Below are 19,202 nucleotides of genomic sequence, written 5' to 3' on the forward strand. Positions count from 1 at the left end.
TTTATCCGGCTTCTCAAGAGTGTCACGAGATAATAAACATGTTCCTATTTAAATTGCATGGTAAAATCCCTATGCAACTTTAACATTGCTTTGTATTCACTCTCCCCCCAATTACACACTACTCCCACAGAGAAACATGGTAAGGAAAGATCATGCTATGGGCATATTTCTTCAGCGGGAAGAGTAAAGAGTTTGCCGAGGAGATAAAAGGAGCTAACTACAGATCAATCCAGTTTCATCTCACATCAGAAAAAAGACGTCAAACATACACCCAAAGGTATAATATATAGGTTTGGTTAGCGGCTATTAATATGTTTTGAAAATTGCCAGACATTGGTAAATTCAAAGCATATGACGCTAAAATAATCTCAGTTTACACCAATAAACAAAAGTCATCTTTCCTAATAAAATGATTTGATAATACATTTCGAAATCCATGTGTATAGATTTTGGAGTTTTTGGAGCTTTTTTTAGCTTTTTTTTTTGCAATGTAGTCCTGTTTCTCTTACTGTAATTGTTTATGCTCTCTTTCATTCTCTGACATTAGAATTGGCTTGGAGCTTTTCTATTTTGCTGTATCTTTCCTGAACGGGGCCGCCTGTGGAGCTGTTTGACAGCTGCCTTTTGCATCTCTTTGCTTCTTTCTGTATGTCTGCTTCCATCTCAAAACCTGGCTCTGTAGATGGCTGCTGATTCTGCTGGAGATTTCTTCCTGTAGAAAGGATGTTTTTCTCTCCATTGTCACTGCTTGCATGCTCGGTATGAGGGATTGCTGAAGATCCAACAACAAAAAGCAAGTGAAAATTGCCGCCATCCAGGGGGAGGATGTCTTGCAAGTCAAAGACCAGATGAAATCACCTGGTTTTCCTCTATAGAAACGTTTACACATCTGACTGAATTTTCTCTGTAAAGTGAACTGAGGTGACATGTGTTGTGAATTCATGCTATAAAAACAGTCTGAACTGAATTGAATTTTAGATCCAATCTTTCCATAAAGATTTAAAAAAAAAAATTATGGAGAGGATGAATTTTGTAGCCAGTAAACCGAATTTAAACCTAACTCCATATAAGTTGTAACTCTGCTCAAGTTATTTTACTCGCCAACACCAATAAGAAAATCCAGTATTGCTGCGTTGAAAAAAAAATAACTTTTCTCGTTTTTTTGTTTTGTTGTTTTTTACTTTTTTCAAGAAAAATCTAATTAAGTCTTCTTAATTAACTCTAAAAAATTCTACCACCCTTAAAGTCTCTCCTGCTTCGGTTTCAGTGGCCTGAGGAGACCAAAGAGGGCAGGACCTGATCTGGGGTCAAGGCATCCAAAGACATCAGGCTTTAGAGGCCTCAGTGCCCCGTCTGTTTCATCAGCCACCCATCCTCCTGTTGTCACCCCGCTATAATTAAGATGAGCCTCATGGTGGGGGGAGGTGGGGAAAGTTAGCACAGTTGAGTTTATGTTCTTGTTTGCACATCCTGGTGCATCTGCCCAGAGGGCCACCATCGCTATCATGTAGCTCCTGTGTAAAAAAAAGCACCAGACCTACTGACCCCTCCCTGATTGCACAGTGTCAATATTGTTGCATTTTGACTCCCACAGCTCTAATATAATATGCACAGAGATGGATAGCTCATCAGAACCCAATACCTTAAAGCTCAGTGAGGTGGCTGTGGTTCACAAGCACCAATATCACATTGCACCGTACCAAGCGTTCCTTTCACCTTCGCTTTTCCTGTAATATCTGTGATTTTATGTAAAGGAGGCAGTAGCCACTAAATCCTTTTGCTCTTGATGCAGCTTTAGAACATCTTTAGCAGATTTTTTGTTGCATTAGTGTGTGGCACTTTAGATTCTTTAAAGTATAGACACCATCTTTATACCAAAATGTCTTTTACTTTGAAAAGTCAGAGGCCTCATTGATAAAGCGTGTCTGTGCACAAAAAAAGGTGGTGTAATGTTTTAGTCAATATAAACGTTTTGAGCTGCTTTGCTGCTTGAAGTTAATTAAAAATAATCTGAAAACCGTGAACTGTGCTGTCTAGAAGCTTCTGAAAAAAAAAGTCGTTATGCCATGTCTCCCATCTGGCTTCAGGGATTGCATAGTAGGACAATCATCAGAAGCATGGATGTATAGAGAAAGTCTACCTTTAAATGTCTAAAAAAGAAAACAAAAAAAAGTGTCAACTACTATTCGAATGAACGGCAGAAGCATGATTCTAAACAGGCTGTGAATGCAGAGAAAACCCTCAAAAAGACTGAATGAAAACAAATCCACAAAAGGAGCAGATCAAGATTTCTATGCAGAAATCTAAAAGTTGCTGCTAATGATCGCAAACACTTGATAACAGTTGCTTCCTTCAATAGTGTACAAATCAGTGAGGTTATGTGTCTGATATCAACATTTGTTTGACAATCTGAAACATTGAAATGTGACACTGTGAGAAGTAATTTTGCTGTTAATTAATGAAATAGTCTTTCCACGACCCAAATTAAAGTCGTAAGGAAATTATATTTAAATTTCAAATCATTCTGGTTTAAACATGTATATAAATGTTCTCTTTATCAGACAGATTTAGAAGATTTTTATAAAAAAAAAATCCTGTCTTAAAATCTGGTTGTTGTTTTTTTTTCATTATCTTATGCAGATCAGTTAGTTATACGTCAGCTTGTACACCTAAATTCGGTCAATCATATATAAACGGTCACCTGTCTATCAAATTTTTTCGGTCATAGCATCTTGATTCATATGTCAACAGTTCATATCAACAGATGAAATAAGAAATAAGAATCATTAACTTTCCCATTGAGTTCCCAGTGTTCACGGGGATGGACGTCTGTGTCTTCAGCAGGCGTAGAGCTAACGGAACTGGCAGCGTTGCGAGGCAAGGGCTCAAACATGGACGGCTGTAAGCCTTCTACACAAAACCAAGCTTCTGCCGCCCTGGCGTCCTCTTCAACAACATCTCCATCCCTGCTTTCCTCCTCTAAATAGAAAATGTGTGACTGAGGAGTCTCATCCAAGACCTCCGATACAAAACTCTCCTCCTCTTGCATGTTTCCGCTGTCCATAGCGTTCCTTGACAGTGTAATTTCTAAGTCACCAATTTAGTGGTACTTGGTCCCAATGGAATTTCCCATTGGGAACCTACTAGCACTAAGTTGCTAACTGGTTAGCAATTTAGTGCTACTTGGTCCCAATGGAATTTCCCATTGGGAACCTACTAGCACTAAGTTGCTAACTGGTTAGCAAGATGCTTCCGACAAACCAGCCACAATCAAACATGCTTTCAAACCTTCCGCCACAACAATCCCGCCCTCTTGATAAACAACCAATCACATTCACTTTATTCACTCGTGTAAAGTTGTGCACCACTCGGGAGAATTCAGGAATGCAACGGTTGTGTCATGATCGGTTTAACGAATCTGACCCACATGTAGAGAATCCACTCAGAGAGCACGGAAAAAGTTTAACAGGTTTATTGAGGGAGTAATACAGGACTTGGATCTGGAACTCAGTGAGCTGGTGACCCGGAACTGAAAGTGAGAAGGGAAGTTCAGTGGTCAGTTCAGAGACCGTGTGAATCTTGGAAGCACTTAGATTATGCAAGAATGGGACTCACGTTTGACGGAGGGCCTTGTTAGTACTTGAATCCAGTTTGTGTGGGGAATTCAGAGAATAGTGCACACGTTGGACGACAGACAGTTTGACAAACGTTGGACCCGGAGGAATAATGCAGCGGACTGTCACTTGGATTTCTGATGGATACTAGAACAGAACATGTGCAGGTTTTCCCATGCTCAGTGTAACTCAGTTTTTCCTTCCAAGGGGGAGAAGGTCCAGAAATCCAGTAACACAGGAAAGCTTCCTGCCGCGAGCAAAGACAAAAAACTCGTTAGACTCAGCTAAACTCATCTTGGCTAGGGTACCCAAAACTGGCAAACACTCTGGCCTTGCAGTAGTGACAGCCCACTGCTCAAATACTCCTCCAGATAATGGTCCAACGAGCCGCAGGTGTGAAGGAAAGGCCAACAAGGACAGGGCACCACCTGGTAGTGGAGGGGGAAAAAACACACAAACAACCACAAAAACAGACCACACAAAACTGGATTCCAACAGGTTGGAACAGCCGCTTCCCTACGACTTTAAGAGTCTTTCCAGGGACATGTTCTGAGCTTTTACTGTACTGCAGTGCCACTAAAAATAGAACTTTTACCAAACTCAGGACTCACTGGATGGATGAAGAAAATTAAGGCAAATGATAATAACTTTTGGTTATTAAAGAAGGAGTTGCTGGGATATATTCTGGGTGTATCCCGTTAGAAGGAGACCCAGAACCCTTTGGAGAGAACAAATGTCCCATGAGGCCCAGAGGATACCCTTGGATTCCCTGGGAACAGCTTATAGTTGCTGTGAGGAGAGGTGTTTATCTCCACCATGAGCTAAATAATAGAGGCATACGGCTGATGAAGCTGGAATTGAATGCCTCCTTCAGTCTCCTCTTTGATTATCGGTATATTTACAGAAAGATGAGTAAACAATTTCTAAGACATTCCGTGCTTGTAAGAGCAAATGCTTTAACATTTTAAACTAAGATACTCTAAACCCAGTAAGGTTTCCTGCATTGCATTAAAATCCTTTTCTTACTAACTAAAGTAAAAAAGGCAACAAAGTTCTTATCTTAAACACGCTGTACAGGATTAAACTGTTCTGTCAAGGAATAAGCACAGCATCACATGTCATCTTGATATTTTTTTGTAGTTGCAGAAGTCTTCCTAATCCTTAATCTGCTGTAAAGATTATACATATTTAATCTTAAGGGAAACTTTTTCCTAATCTCTCACAAATCCTCACAAATCACAGATCCACCATGTCTTACGTTCCTTTGCTTAAAATATCTCTCCTTACCGTGACAAAAGCATCTACAAGAATAAAACCACACTGCCAGCTGTGTTTTATAAGCTTTAATCCTTAGGTATTTTTCAGTTGGGTTCAAACTAATGTTTCTAATGGCCGAAGGATAGAGAGGATCCTGGGATATATTTATGTAACCTGAGAAATTTGAATCAGCTTTTGTGTGCAAAACTTCCCAAGAAAATCTAACTATTTTAAAATAAGCTTTAATCCTAAACCTTTGTTACTTTTAGGATTATCTGCTGAGGACAGAGCTAAGAGGACTTGTTTGGACTTTATAGCTTTAACAAGCAGATCTCTGTTTGAAAGTAAATATATTCTCTATCCAATGGGGGATGTTTATAAAGTTTGAACATCTCCATTGAATGTCCACCCATTATCTGTCTATAATCTTGTAGTCATTGTTTAAAGTCGGGCATTTTTCCCACATGTTGCCTTTTCTTAAAACAAAGTATTTTATCAACCACTGACAAAGAGAGAAATTCACCACCTTATCACTTACTACATATGCATCCTGTACAGCTGACGTAACTACCGTAAGTAGCCTGCATAAGATAACGGAAGAAAACAGAATTTAAGACCGGATTTTTTTTTTTTTTTATAGAAATTTTCTAAATTTTGGGACAACATTGTCTGATAAAGAGTACATTTATATACATGTTTAAGCCAGAATGATTTGACATTTGAATATGTGATTTCCCTACAACTTTAATCAGAGATTCAACCAACTCAAATGCCTGGAACTCCTCTCTTGACCGTTGTCTGAACATCCAGCTCCCTTTTTCAAGAGGGAGGCCAGATTCCTACAAGAAGGGGGTCATTCTGAGACTGTAGTCAGTTATGACGATGTATCATTACTGTTGTCAAGAGTCTTGAATAAAATAAAATAGTAAAATGAGAGCCTCCAATATTTTTCTTGACCAGACCTGCTGAAGCAGGACCCGTATTAAACTGTCTATCCAGCTCTTACTTAATTCCACCAACACTCATAAAAAAAAACACCGACACATATGGCCTCTGGTTAAGGTAACTATGCGTCTTTTTTTAACTGAGAATCATGGAAGACGTGGTACAATAAGCTGAAACATTTGAACCCAACCATCCTGTAAGATCACCATCTATTAGTCTTCCTGCTCAAAACAATATCCAACTATGCCTTATTTTGTGCTCTCCAGCCTGCGGTTTGTTTACACAACTACCAGGAAAGGGATGTCCACATAAACCTATACAACCATCCTTTAAAAATTAGCATCAAGTGTGCTCCAAAAGATTTAAGTGCTAGTTATAGATACTAGAACAATAAATGCCCATTGTTAGAGAAAAGTGTAAATTAAGGTATTGTGTCTGATCAAGTGATGTAGACATCTGCAAAGGCTATGCTGGCTGAGATAAAAGAGAAAGTGTTTGTATTTATGGGTTGCATGGTGGGATACACATATCCAAAGCAATAAGAAAGGATGGACAAAGGAGACATTACACTAATGCTCACTGGAGCAGTAAAGTCTGCCTCCGTCCAATATTTTGAAACAAGAGTCGGCCCCTCTGGTGTTGTAAGTGAAAGCTTAGGGAATCATTACCATGGCCTCTCCATAACCTCAATAAGTCAGGTTAGTGTCAATAACCCGGCCTTTAAAAATTGATAAGGGTGATCACTTTGCTTATAGTGAGACCGTTTTAGAGCAGCGGACGTCCCTGTGAGGTGATTCCCATTCCTAAGGCATGCCACGCATTTAGGAAGCATCAGCCCTGAATATTGCTTCAGGACAATCATCTTCACTGTGTTTGGGCATTTATCTACATACTGCTCAACAGAGAGCCACAACAGATGATTGAGAGAAACTATTAGGCTTAGATCATCCACTGATACCGCTGCACACCTCGGTGCTTTTCTGTTTGATTTGCCTTCAAGCAGAAATAAATCTGACAATTTCATGCTTGAGATGATACGGTGTGCTCATCAACTAAGTCCTGTTTAACAATAACTCACATACAGGGCAGCCTCACCGCATCTCACACACACAGTCAGTGGTGACAGTGACATATGTTAAATGTGTCCGATCAAAATGCCAATTTGGAGAATCAGGCCGAGTTCTTTAAAGAAACCTTTTCTGTTTGGCATGTGGAAATGTCACAGACCTGCATTTATTCATGTGGACATTAGAGGCGCATTCCTGTCCCGAGGACCCAGGAGACAAAAGATGTGGAACTCCCCTGAGGAGAGTGACCTGGAGGACACAATCACGCATACCAGCTGGACTTGATTCTCAAACCCAACCCCCTACATATGTGAACAGCAGAGGGCTCCCTGATTGGCTTTGCATTTATGGCTGACCAATCTTTGTGACATGTGTCATCTTGAAGGACTGAATATGTTTTTAAAAGAAATGTATTTATTTTTGATTCACTGCTCATAAAAAATAAAAATAAAAAACAACAACAACAAAAAACAAGTGAATGTTGGCATTTAGCAGAGCAAACCTTAACCAGAAAGGGAATTATCTACAAGGATTAAAAGACCTCTTCAGTTCTTTATATGTATTTTTTCCTAGTAAGTAAGTAAACACACAGACCTTTTGCAGGATAGGAACAGATGAGAGCAGCAGTTATGGCAGTGCTGCTGCCATCTAGTGGACAGATGTGTAAAACACAAGCATTTTTTTAGCACCTTAAAAGAGCATTTTAAGTTTTAACTTAGGTTTTTAGCTATAAAAAAGTCGTTTTTTATGGATAAAGTTATATCTAAAAAAAAAAAAAAACTTTTAAACATAATACATTTTTGTTAAATGACAATGAAATTTACTGTTTTTTAGAGAAATCAAAGAAAAAATGCTCTTATGAGTCTTATACAGCAGCATTTAACTCTATGCAACTATTTTGCATAATTTGTTTAATAATCAAGTTGCTATATTAAAATCTTGTCATTGGTCTTTTATCTAACAGTTTGGCTTTTAATGCACAAATGAAACAAATGTGATAATATATATTATTTTTATTGACCACCTTCAAAAGATATAACCGGTTCCTCCATAGAAACTCACAACGGGTGGATATATTTGCAAAAAGAATCACCTTTGTTTGACATATTTTTCCTCTATAGCAGGTATTTGGTCAGTGTTATCGCCCTAAATCACACACTGTCAAAATACAATAGCTTCAAATTTAGGCAGATACTAGAAAACTGTCTACTGCATCTATAAATGCTGTCCAAACAGGTTTCTATGAGGGCAAAAATCATCAAGATGAAAGGAAATGCAGAAAATAAAAATTCCCCATTTAAGAGAATTATAGACTCCTTATTACATTATAACTTTTTATATCCTTAATAGTAAACATAACATGCAAGATTATTTAAAAAAACCCACATGTTCTATTTTTTAAGAAAGGAAAAAACATTCTACGAACCAGACATACCATTTTTGTAATATTATGGTCATCCATTTATCATTAGATGAGCTAAATAACAAAGAAATGGTTTGTGTTGTACCTAAATGTATCTTTTTATCAAAATGTTCTTTTCCCCAAAAAATCACTCCCTCAAAATAAAAGTAAGTGTTCATCTGTATTAACCCCTTGCTTGCAGATCAATATGCTTTATTCTAAAATTGTGAACACTGGACCATACAAAAAACAGGTAGAAGGGCAGGAAGTGGCTCCCAAACCGCACTTTGGCGACACTTCAAATAAATCATATGTGCCTCATGTCTAAAGTGACACAATCAGTTCTGCCAATTTTTTAAAAGCTTATAAAATACTACATCTTGAATGTATCTCAAACCATTTTCTAATTAGACTTTTCTATTTTGGCTGCTTTAGTTAATGATAGACTTTTAAACAAAGTAAATATTACTAGTTAATATTGTTTTAGTGTGTCACATTAACAGGGGAAATATGAAATATGTGAGACTAAAAAGCAACATGCTTGATTTACATTACTGTATTATATTAAATGAGTTTAAGTTAAGTTTATTCACTATCATGATTTTAAAAGGCTGTGTTTTCCTTGTTGCCCTGACATCACACTCATGCTGTCTATCTGCCTTGAACAATATGGAAACATGCAGTTAAGCCAGTGAACTTAAATTAAAAGGACCCATGTTTTTTACATTAGAAAGTTATCACAATTAAGACATATATGTTGCATTTGATTCTAAATGTTCACAGATCTGAATGTTTGACCCAGTTTTTTTAGGTTAGGTTATAGAAAACCCTTTTTACAGGATAAAATAGTGAAAAGAACAAATAAATTTAATAAAATAAGATGGTGTTTTATTAATCTCAGAGATCTTTTGTTGATCAATTTAGTTCACCTAAGAAAACTACATTTTTTTCACTTAAAATAATTTAAAATATTTTAACATGATACTCGACATGGATATGTTGTGCTTGGTTACCAATACATAACACAGCATTTACTTTCTCAGAACCAACGGGTTACTTTATTTCAAGTCACAAACTCTGCCAGGTACTTTCTAGAACCTTTTTTAGCTTTTACAAAACTGTTTCCATAACTTGCCAGTAACAGAAAAACATTTTAGATCCTTACCAGTTACTTTAATGTATCTTTTCCAGAATTTACCATATACTCTGCACATACTCCCTGGACCGGTGCCTACCTCCAGCCTATGGGGGAAAGGCAGGGTGCACCCTGGACAGGTCACCAGTTTGTCACCGGGCAACAAAGAAACAGACAGACATACAAGCATTTTTTTAACTGTAGGAGGAAGCAGGAGTACCTGGAGAGAACCGATGCATGCATGTTAGAAGATCAGAAAGACACCAGGCCAGGTATTAAATCCAGATTCTTCTTGCTGCAAGGCAACACTAATAAAAACTGCACGGCCCTAGCCGAAACTTTGCAAGTTCATAATGTTTCTTGAATGCTCTGGAAAGTACCTGGCCACTCCATACAGGTGTATAGTAACCTCTGGAGAAGAAAGGAAAAGCACTGGAACGTGTAAGTTCCAGCTGATTTATCGTAAATCCTTGGAAAATACAACCTTTAAAAAGTCAACTCCCAGTTCAGGTAAAGTAACCAGTTTGTTCCAAGACATTTCAAGCAAATGCACATACAGTTTTTTTTTTTTTTTTTTTTTAGAGCTATACTAATACAGTATATATACCAGTATCAGGCGGGCTCCGATCCAGCATCAAAATGATGGTATCGGTGAGTACCAACAAATAGGGCACTGATACCATTTTGAGAGCCAAAAGTTTATTCAACTATTGTCACCCATTCCAGGTAAGCAATACGAAGTTCTACTGGATTTACTTTGTATTAGTCTATTTCCTGCTTCATAAAGGTAGGCAGCAGCTTGACAAAGCCATGATGGCAATTATTTTACATCCAAGTAGTAGGCAGTTCTTCATATATACACACACACATCAATTTCAAACAGATGGTATCGGTATGATACCAATACTGCACAGCCAGGTATCGGGGCCAAAAAATGGCATCGGCCCAACACTATTTTTTTTAACAAAGATTTTGAGAAAAGCATCTAAGTTATTATGGAAGTTCCGAATAGTCCGAAAGAAAGTTTACGTGTTTTTTAATACAAATTTTCTAAGATGTTACAATCTAATCCTAATTATGTTTTACTCTTCACCGTGAGGTTTTTCATGTAATCACTCATTCTTCTTTGTCAAGATCAAAAGTTATCTCAGAAACTGTCAGGCTGTAAAATAAAACAGTGTGAAGTTCTTAAAGCACCCATGTTCGTGATTGACAATTCTGAGCTACTTCTATCTTTGTCTACTGCATCTGCTCGCCCAACACGGAGTCCTTCACTCCCGCCGCCAACACTGAGAAGAGAAAGGGAGGAAAGAGGGAGCGGAGGTAGAGGGCCACCCTGGGGATGGGGTGGGCCAGCATAACCTCCTTCCTCTTCCTGTTCACCGTCTGCAGAATCTCATTGGCCAGGACCGAGGGCCGCACGCCATGGCTTAGCTGGCTGCTGATATCTGAAGAAGTACAGATGAATTTAGACCTACCCCAGTATTTTTATTTTAAACATTTGGTAAACCTTATATTTTTATCAATTGGTGACATCACACTCACATTTAGCAAAGAGATTTTGTTTTGGAGCTGTCTTCACCGCAGGTGGAGGTTCAGCGGCATTGATGAAGGTGTGGCTGATGGTGCTAACAAGAATCCCGTACTCCTCCACTTCTGCCCTGAGGCAGTCAAAGAAGGCCTGCGCTGCATGTTTGGAGGCAGCATCTGTCAACAGACAGGAGAGATGTCATAACACAAGCTTGTCTGCAGACAAGTCTCATTCCATTCATTACGCATTCTTTGTGTAATTGTTTTGCACCTCGTTGGCGGAAGCCCTCAGGTCTTAACTCTCTACTTAGAAGGTACACAGTAACTAAAAACTATCAATGAGGAAGTAAACGTTTAAAAACCAATCAAGTCTAGACAGAGATTTTAGAAATAGAACAATCTAAAGACACAACACAATCTCTTTGCTGCTGTATTCAGATTTATTCTCTATAATCTAAGCCATGGAGCGAACAGGGAACATTTGCTGTGGGAATTAAAGAAAGATCCTGGCAAGCAATCTCTGAATGCATAAAATAACAGTTGGCCGATAATATTTCCAGGCCTGGGGGAGAAACGGAAAAGGAAAAACAACTTTTGATTAATGACTTAGTTGTCACAATACAGAGGCATCTGAACAAACTCTGTACACTTCGCAAAGTATAATGACCTTCCGTAAATCTTATGGCGCATTTAGACTGAATGCTATCTCCGTGGTGATTTCCACCAGCACAGCAGGAAGTTCACAGCTCTGCATTTCAGATGCGCAGTGTTTACACCCTGGATGGTGTCATCAAATTGAAGGAGCAGCTGAAACTGACACCCCACCCACCTGAAAAAACTCAGTAAAGACACTGAATGGTTATTGCATTAAAGAAGGTTCCGGGTTCAATTCCCGGCCAGGGGTCTTTCTGCATGGAGTTTGCATGTTCTCCCTGTGCATGCAGAGGTTCTCTCTGGGTACTCCGGCTTCCTCCCACAGTCCAAAAACATGACTGTTAGGTTAATTGTCTTCTCTAAATTCTCCCTAGGTGTGAGTGTGTGCGTGAATGGTTGTTTTTCCTGTTTGTCTCTTTGTTTTCCTGCGACGGTCTGGCGACCTGTCCAGGCTGTACCCCGCCTCTCACCCGTAGACAGCTGGATGTAGGCACCAGTACCCCTCGGGACCCCGTTTGGGATAAGCATGACAGAAAATGGATGGATGGTTATTGCATAATTAGTGCAGGTTTGGGCAATTAAAATGGTAATTTGATAAAATTAAATAAATGAATAAAAAAAGATGTGCTACTATTTTTTCAGAGATCCATTTTTTTGTCACGCATCCCAAGCGGGGTCGCAAGGGGTGCTGGTGCTCCAACTAATTTGTTTAATGTGTTTGCTAGCTTGATTTGTTGTGTTTCGTACCCTGATTTTTGTGTTTGCAAGCTTGATTTTTGTGTTTGCAATATTTTTTGTATTTGCAAAACATTTATGTATTTGCACCACGTTAATTTATTTGCAGTACTTTTGCACCACTGTAAATTTGGGCTGTAACTTACACGAGCTTCTGAATGGGACTGCCAGTCTGCCCTGGATGCTGTTGACCAGAATAACGTGTCCTGATCTTCTGGACATCATCGCCGGAAGAACACCTGCCACAGTTTACTGTTAGATAAAGTCCTCCTTAAAACAGTGTTAAGACTGATATAATCCACCTTAAAGAATATTTCTAATTAACTCACCTTTGGTGAGAGTGCTTGGGCCAAAGTAGTTGATGTCCATTATATTTCTGTCCATTTCCAGAGAGACGCTCTGAATGGGGGCTTTAAGTTTCACGCTGCTGTTGCAGATCAGAACATCCACATAGCCATAGCAGTCCATGACCTCAGCCACCACATCCTCCATACTGTCCATGTCACTGAAATCCAGGATCACCAGCTTTGGGGCGAATGTCTAAAACGAGACAAGCGATATATTATGTGTGGATAATTGTAAATCTACAAATAACAAATGCTAGATAAAAAAGGAAAACATTCATAATTAAATTGTTTTAAAAGAATTAATCATCAAATTATATCTCAAGAACATGTAGTAAAAAAAGAAATGTTAACCCAACTATCCGTGTAGAAAACATCCTTGTTGTTAAACTAATTTGTTGTCTGACTCCACACAGCTGTCTAAACGTACTCTTGCTATAGGCTTAATATTCTGTGTAGGAGAAGACACATGAGGACAGCGTGCTGTCAGACAGGATATCCTTCTATTGTGCAGAGCAGAGGAAGGGATATCGGGGAAGTGATGACAAAAACGGGTTTCTGATCAAAACAAGGACAGATTCTGATATTCATGGATGCCTATAATATCAGAAACCTGTTAAAAGGCTAGCAGCAGATCAGTGCCTGGAAAAGGCTACAGATGACTGAAAAACAACTTCATAACAGGATAGGCTCAGGAAGAGTTCAAGTCCATTAAAAGACAGCACAGAGACAAATAGGACAAACAACCATGAATTCACACAAACATACCTCAGATAAATTTACAGCGGACCTCTGGAGTTAACACTTGTATGTTTTAATGTGTGAGGAAGCTGGAGCATCCAGAGAGAACAAACTTGAACAGCTTTAGTAAATGAATTTATTCCCAACTCTATGGTTGGTCAAACCAGTGGAGGTTCATGCATAAATTAACTTATATTTTGTTTAAAGTTGTAGGGAAGCAGCTGATCCAACCGTTGCATTTCCGAATTCTTCCTAGTGGTGCACAACTTTACACGAGTGAATAAAGTGAATGTGATTGGTCGTTTATCAAGGGACCAGGATTGTTGTGGTGGAAGGTTCGCAAGCAAGTTTGGTTGTGGCCAGTTTCTCTGAAGCATCTTGCTAACCAGTTAGCAACTTAGTGCTAGTAGGTTCCCAGTGGGAAATTACATTGGGAACAAGTAGCACTAAATTGGTGACTTAGATATGACATGGAGGTCGTGGATGAGTCTCCTCCGTCATACATTTTATTTAGAGGAAGAAAGCGGGGATGAAGATGTTGTGGAAGAGGACGCCAGGGCGGCAGAAGCTTGGTTTGGTGTAGAAGGCTTACAGCCGTACATGTTTGAGCCCTTGCCTCGCAACGCTGCCAGTTCTTTTAGCTCTACACCTGCTGAAGACACAGACGTCCATCCCCGTGAACACTGGGACGGAACTCAGTGCTAAAGTTAATGATTCTTATTTCTTATTTAAACCGTTGCGTACATTAGCTGCTACATATGAATCAAGATGCTATGGCCTAAAAAATTTGAATGACAGATGACCGCTGATATATGATTGGCCTAATTTAGGTGAACAAGCTGACGTGTAACTAACTGGCCTGCATAAGATAACGAGAAAAAAGCACAGATTTTAAGACAGGATTTTTTTAAAAATAGAAATTTTCTAACTTTTGGGACAATATAGTCTAATAAAGAGTGCATTTATGTACATGTTTAATCCACAATGATTTGAAATTTTAATATGACTTCCCGACGACTTTAAGAGCAAGTTACAGATAAGTTATATATTTCATCTGGTGCTGAAAAATGCTTTCTAATGCTGCCCAGAGCAAATGCCTGTACAGCCAATATCAAAAAGCAGTTGGTTCAGCACCAATAAGAAAAAATATAATGAATCTTTCATTCAATTGAATTAAGTTTATTTTTGTAGCGCCAATTCACAACATATGTCATCTCAAGGCACTTTACAGAGACAATCCAGATCATACAGTCTGATTGGTTCAAAGTTTTCTGTCTAAGGAAGGTAACTATTACTGTTGCACCGATACAGATACCAGTATCGGACGGGGCCCTCATCCAGCACTAAAATGGTGGCATCGGTGGGCACCAACAAATAGGGCACTGATACCATTTTGAGAGCCAAAAGTTTATTCAACTATTGTCACCCATTCCAGGTAGGCAATAAAAAGTTCTACTGGATTCACTTTGTTTTAGTCTTTTTCCTGCTTCACAAAGGTAGGCAGCAGCTTGACAAAGCCATGATGCCAATTATTTTACATCCAAGTAGTATGCAGTTCTTCATATACACACACACATCAATTTCAAACAGATGCTATCGGTATCGGCCAATACTGCACAGCCAGGTATCGAGTATCAGAATTGGGGCCAAAAAAATGGCATCGGTCCAACACCAGTAACTATGTACCCAACCTCTTGACACCTACCATTGATCCTTGTTTCATTTTCTCACCTCTCTTGGGTCAGAGTCAGTAATCAAGGAATCATAGAGCGATTCCAGTTTATCCCAGGTGGCTCCACACAGGATGAGCCTGGCACCGGCCTTATGGAAGAGATGGGCACATTCTGAAGAACCAAGCAAAGACATATCAAAGGGCTGTTTGATATTTGGAAAAATATTAAAATAAAATAAAAAACCATCTTGAAAACATTAGTAACTATCTGAGCTAATTTTGAGGCTGTTTAGCGAGATTCATTTTAAAGAAACCTGTTGTAACCCTGGAAAAGGCAAACATGAGGTTTTTATAATAGCACAAAACAACTAGCCTAGAAGATAGCATACTGTAGAATCCATATAATTAAACACTGAAACAATTTGTGAAAATTGTATGTTTTTACTTTTGTTTTTGATTACAAATATATTTTTTAATAAATAAAGTTTAGCATAAAACTTAATGTAAAAACCTTTGTTTAGATTTTTTGTCTTCTAATACCTAAAAGTCTAAAATCTGGCACCAGAAGATTTATATTAGTCCACATGCAGACCAGCTATGGCTATGCAAGCCACTCCCTTAGGAAGGAGTTGTCTCATCTAAAACAAGAAGAGAAGGGAGTAAGGGAAGGTTTTATGAGTAGAAGGATAGTGTTATCAGATAGCTGCTAGAGTATCTGAGTTATGTCAAGAAAGTTAATGAAGGTCAAAAGACATCAGTGACTGCTAATAGACATTTCATACACCAGACTGTCGGGTTGTTGATGTCACTAACTTCCCACACCCCTACTAGGCCCACATAAGAGACGTGTATAACACCCTGGACTTTGACCCTCAATCCAAACAAAGGAATTCATTGCACTACTATTTACTATTTATTTGTCATGCTACTGTTACTTATTACTTGACCCCATACAAAAACACTGCTAGCACTATTATCAGGCTACTGTTAGTTATTGAACACACTTGCACTACTTTAATGCTTATACACCAGGGTACACCATGTGCCTATCTTTGCTCTCGGTACGCTGTGTTTTTACTCTCAGTTACTTTTGCTATGTGTGAATGTTTGATATCTGTCTGTCTTGATCATGTAAATGTCAGAAATGTCTTGTGTACACCATGGAGATGGAGAGAAACTCTGTTTATATGTCCCGTACATGTGAAAGAATTGGCAATAAAATAAAACCAAAGCATTTTAGTACAGACATGGACAGGTGGTTGCATGCATGAGGCACAAGGATGTCTCATTGGCCCAGTGTTGTAAAAAAAATTGTTATTTGAAGGGATATAAAATCACTGTCATTGCTAACGGCATTGTAAAAGCTTCCTGGATGGGAAGCGATGGGAAGCGAAACGTCTTGGAAAGAAAGTCCAGTGGATTTTTTTTTTTTTTACTTTTTTGGGAATTACATTGTAAAGAGTCTACCCTACTTTCTGTGCAACCAAACAGCTTCATGCAAACCATCAAAGCAACTTATCAGTCAAGTCCTGGTAATGTTTTTTTTTCCTATGAGCCAACCTCACTGTTTTGATTAATAGTCCAATGCTTCAGCCTGATAACACCATCACACTACTTATAATGCCATACCCAAGCAATTGACACCTATCGCAGATGACACTTCGCTAAATCTATATTTAAGTGAAAATAGTCAGAACTGACAGATACATTTTAATAGCAATCAAGTATGGTCAAACGTTCGGAAAACTACCAGTTCCGACTCCAGACACAGCATCGGTGATCACCACCACTTTGTTGCGCACTAAGCTCTTGGACATGAACTGTATGACCTCATTGTAGATGTAGTAAATCCCTGCTGCAAAGACTACCAGCAGGGGCAGCACCATCACCGAGGGGACGCCCATCTTCTGCAGAGAAGAAAAGAGCAAGGGTCAGTGAAATGTGAGGTTGATAGAACCAACAGTCTGCGCTGATTGGACGGCACTGCCAGGAATGCTCCCTGCTACAGAAACACAAACACAAAAAGGCAAGTTTCAATTCCATTGTCTCTATAATAGAGTTTGGGACACAGTCGTCACATACATATAGTTAATTACTGTACTTATCACTTATTTTTCAGAAGAATTTTTACTTTTACTCCCTTAAATATCTGTGCTTTCTGCTCCATATTTCACCGACTCTTTACGTCTATATATATTAATAATGGCATGGTGCAACAGCTGCAGCAAAACAGAGGGAAAATCCGGGGTACAAAGACAATCTTTCCAGTTGGAGCAAATATTGTTTATTGAAAGCAACATGGAGAGGGGGCCGGGACGCTGCAGATGATGGATCAGTTTGTGATGCACAAAACATTCCTCCTCCATTCATCATTTATTGGATTGTAAATTTACATGTCGATTATATTTCAGTTATGGACAACTTACTTAACTAATAAAAACAAATTAATTTTATTTCCGTTTTATTGCAGCTTTAATGCTGTGAATACCAGAGCTCTAAAAGTATTCAACTGATTATGGCGTATGTTTGTTCAGTTCAATCTATATGACCCTGTCGGAAATTTTGACTTTGACTATAGACTATTGCTTAATGATCTCTCTACAAACACTGTGAGCAAAATAGGAAAATACATTTTCTGTGCATTTTTTAAACAGTTTTTAACATTTATTTTATATCTTTTAAGGGAAAAACGTCGTTTTACTGTTGAGTTTAAGTACAATGCGACCAAACTTTTTTCCTTACAGTTTATACTTTTACCAGAGTCTTTAACTTAAATAGAGAATGTGTACCTTGTTGTCACCTCTGGTCTGGGACAGCCCGATTTTATGTTGACACTGTTCCAGGAACCCCTCCACGTCAGTCTGAGGGGGAGATAATACCCCAATTTCCACCAATGGGGGAGGGGTGGTTGATTTCATAGATGTAAACTGGGGGGTGGGGATGATGCGGACAGAGGTAAATCAGCGGGTGCCGTGTGGTGAGGTGCTGATGACAAAGATTTTATCAGCTTGCAGGGGTTTTGTCCTGCGACACTTCTAAGGGTCGCAACCCCCATGTTAAAGACCTCTTGTTTAAAACAATCCAATCCTTTAGGTTTGTTGTTTTATCTGAGCTCCAACAGAGATAGCATGATAATGCAGTAATGTAAACTCATTGTTTGCTCTAGTAGCTTTTTTTTTAATTATTTTTTTTTTATTGGTCAACAAAGAGAGGAACGCATTTCATGATATCATTGGACCTTTTAAATACATTGTACTGTTGGTTTTCCAAGCATAATTTGACTCACTGTCTTAAGCTAAATTGGACTCCACTGTTGTAATAAACTCTGAGATATTTCACAAGCTAATTAACAAAATGTCCCTGTTTTTCAGAAGATCAGGATGAGCAACGGTTTTTCAGCCAGACTGTCTGGCACTTGTGGAACTAAATAAGGTGATGATTCTCTTTTCTTTTGCTTCAATTCCTATTGAGTGACTTAAATTTTTCTATTTCTTTATGTCTCACAAGCCTACTTTGATCTCCCTTTGCATCTTTACTTGGGAAATTGATTTTAGAGTTGAACAGAACGCCATAATCCTCTATTGTCCCACAGTTGGGAAATCCAGGTGTTATCAAAAGCCGCTAATGGAAGAAAAAAGACTTTTACAAACGACATACTCAGATCAAATGCAATGTTCAACTGAGAAGCATGAATTCCAGAAGGTGCATAATAAGGTGGTAATAACTGCATAAAAACAAAGCAGACTATAAGAAAAGTGGATGACGTCTGGATGATGTTTTTTTTTTTTTCATTAATGTTCTCTAAACGACCTCTGAGATCCCGCAAAAGATAATATGATTTATACTGAGATTAAATTACACATCGTTGGGTCCTGATCGCTAATTAGGTGCGCCCTAAAGCCAAGTTATTCGCTTTGATTTAATTTAAGAGTATTAAAGCGAAGGGGCTGATTTCTCTTGTTTCCATTTCACGTTACAGATATACACAGTAGTCTGGGTTTTTTTTTTTTTAAAGAAGGGGGATTGTGGATTTTTTTTTTAAGCATCCATAGCCTAATTAATATAGTCTATTGACCTAAAGCAATATGCATGGTATGGTTGTTACA

At 38.6% G+C, this 19,202-nt stretch overlaps 1 protein-coding gene across 1 annotated transcript in view; it reads right to left on the minus strand.

Moving 5' to 3' along the window:
• Positions 1–10,255: 10,255 nt before the first annotated feature.
• Positions 10,256–19,202, minus strand: part of LOC107095324 (dehydrogenase/reductase SDR family member 7C-A-like) — an 11,356-nt gene continuing 2,409 nt past the window's right edge. Inside the window, exons 2-7 of the mRNA XM_015391365.1 lie at positions 16,847–17,003; positions 15,156–15,268; positions 12,669–12,879; positions 12,486–12,578; positions 10,966–11,127; positions 10,256–10,868 (exon numbers count right to left, since the gene is read on the minus strand). Of these exons, the coding sequence (XP_015246851.1) occupies positions 10,660–10,868; positions 10,966–11,127; positions 12,486–12,578; positions 12,669–12,879; positions 15,156–15,268; positions 16,847–17,000 (942 nt within the window). The 5' untranslated portion in view covers positions 17,001–17,003 and the 3' untranslated portion in view covers positions 10,256–10,659. The remainder of the gene's footprint in view (positions 10,869–10,965; positions 11,128–12,485; positions 12,579–12,668; positions 12,880–15,155; positions 15,269–16,846; positions 17,004–19,202) is intronic.

Source organism: Cyprinodon variegatus, unplaced genomic scaffold (genome assembly GCF_000732505.1).
Source record: "Cyprinodon variegatus isolate N-32 unplaced genomic scaffold, C_variegatus-1.0 Scaffold538, whole genome shotgun sequence".
NCBI lineage: Eukaryota > Metazoa > Chordata > Actinopteri > Cyprinodontiformes > Cyprinodontidae > Cyprinodon > Cyprinodon variegatus.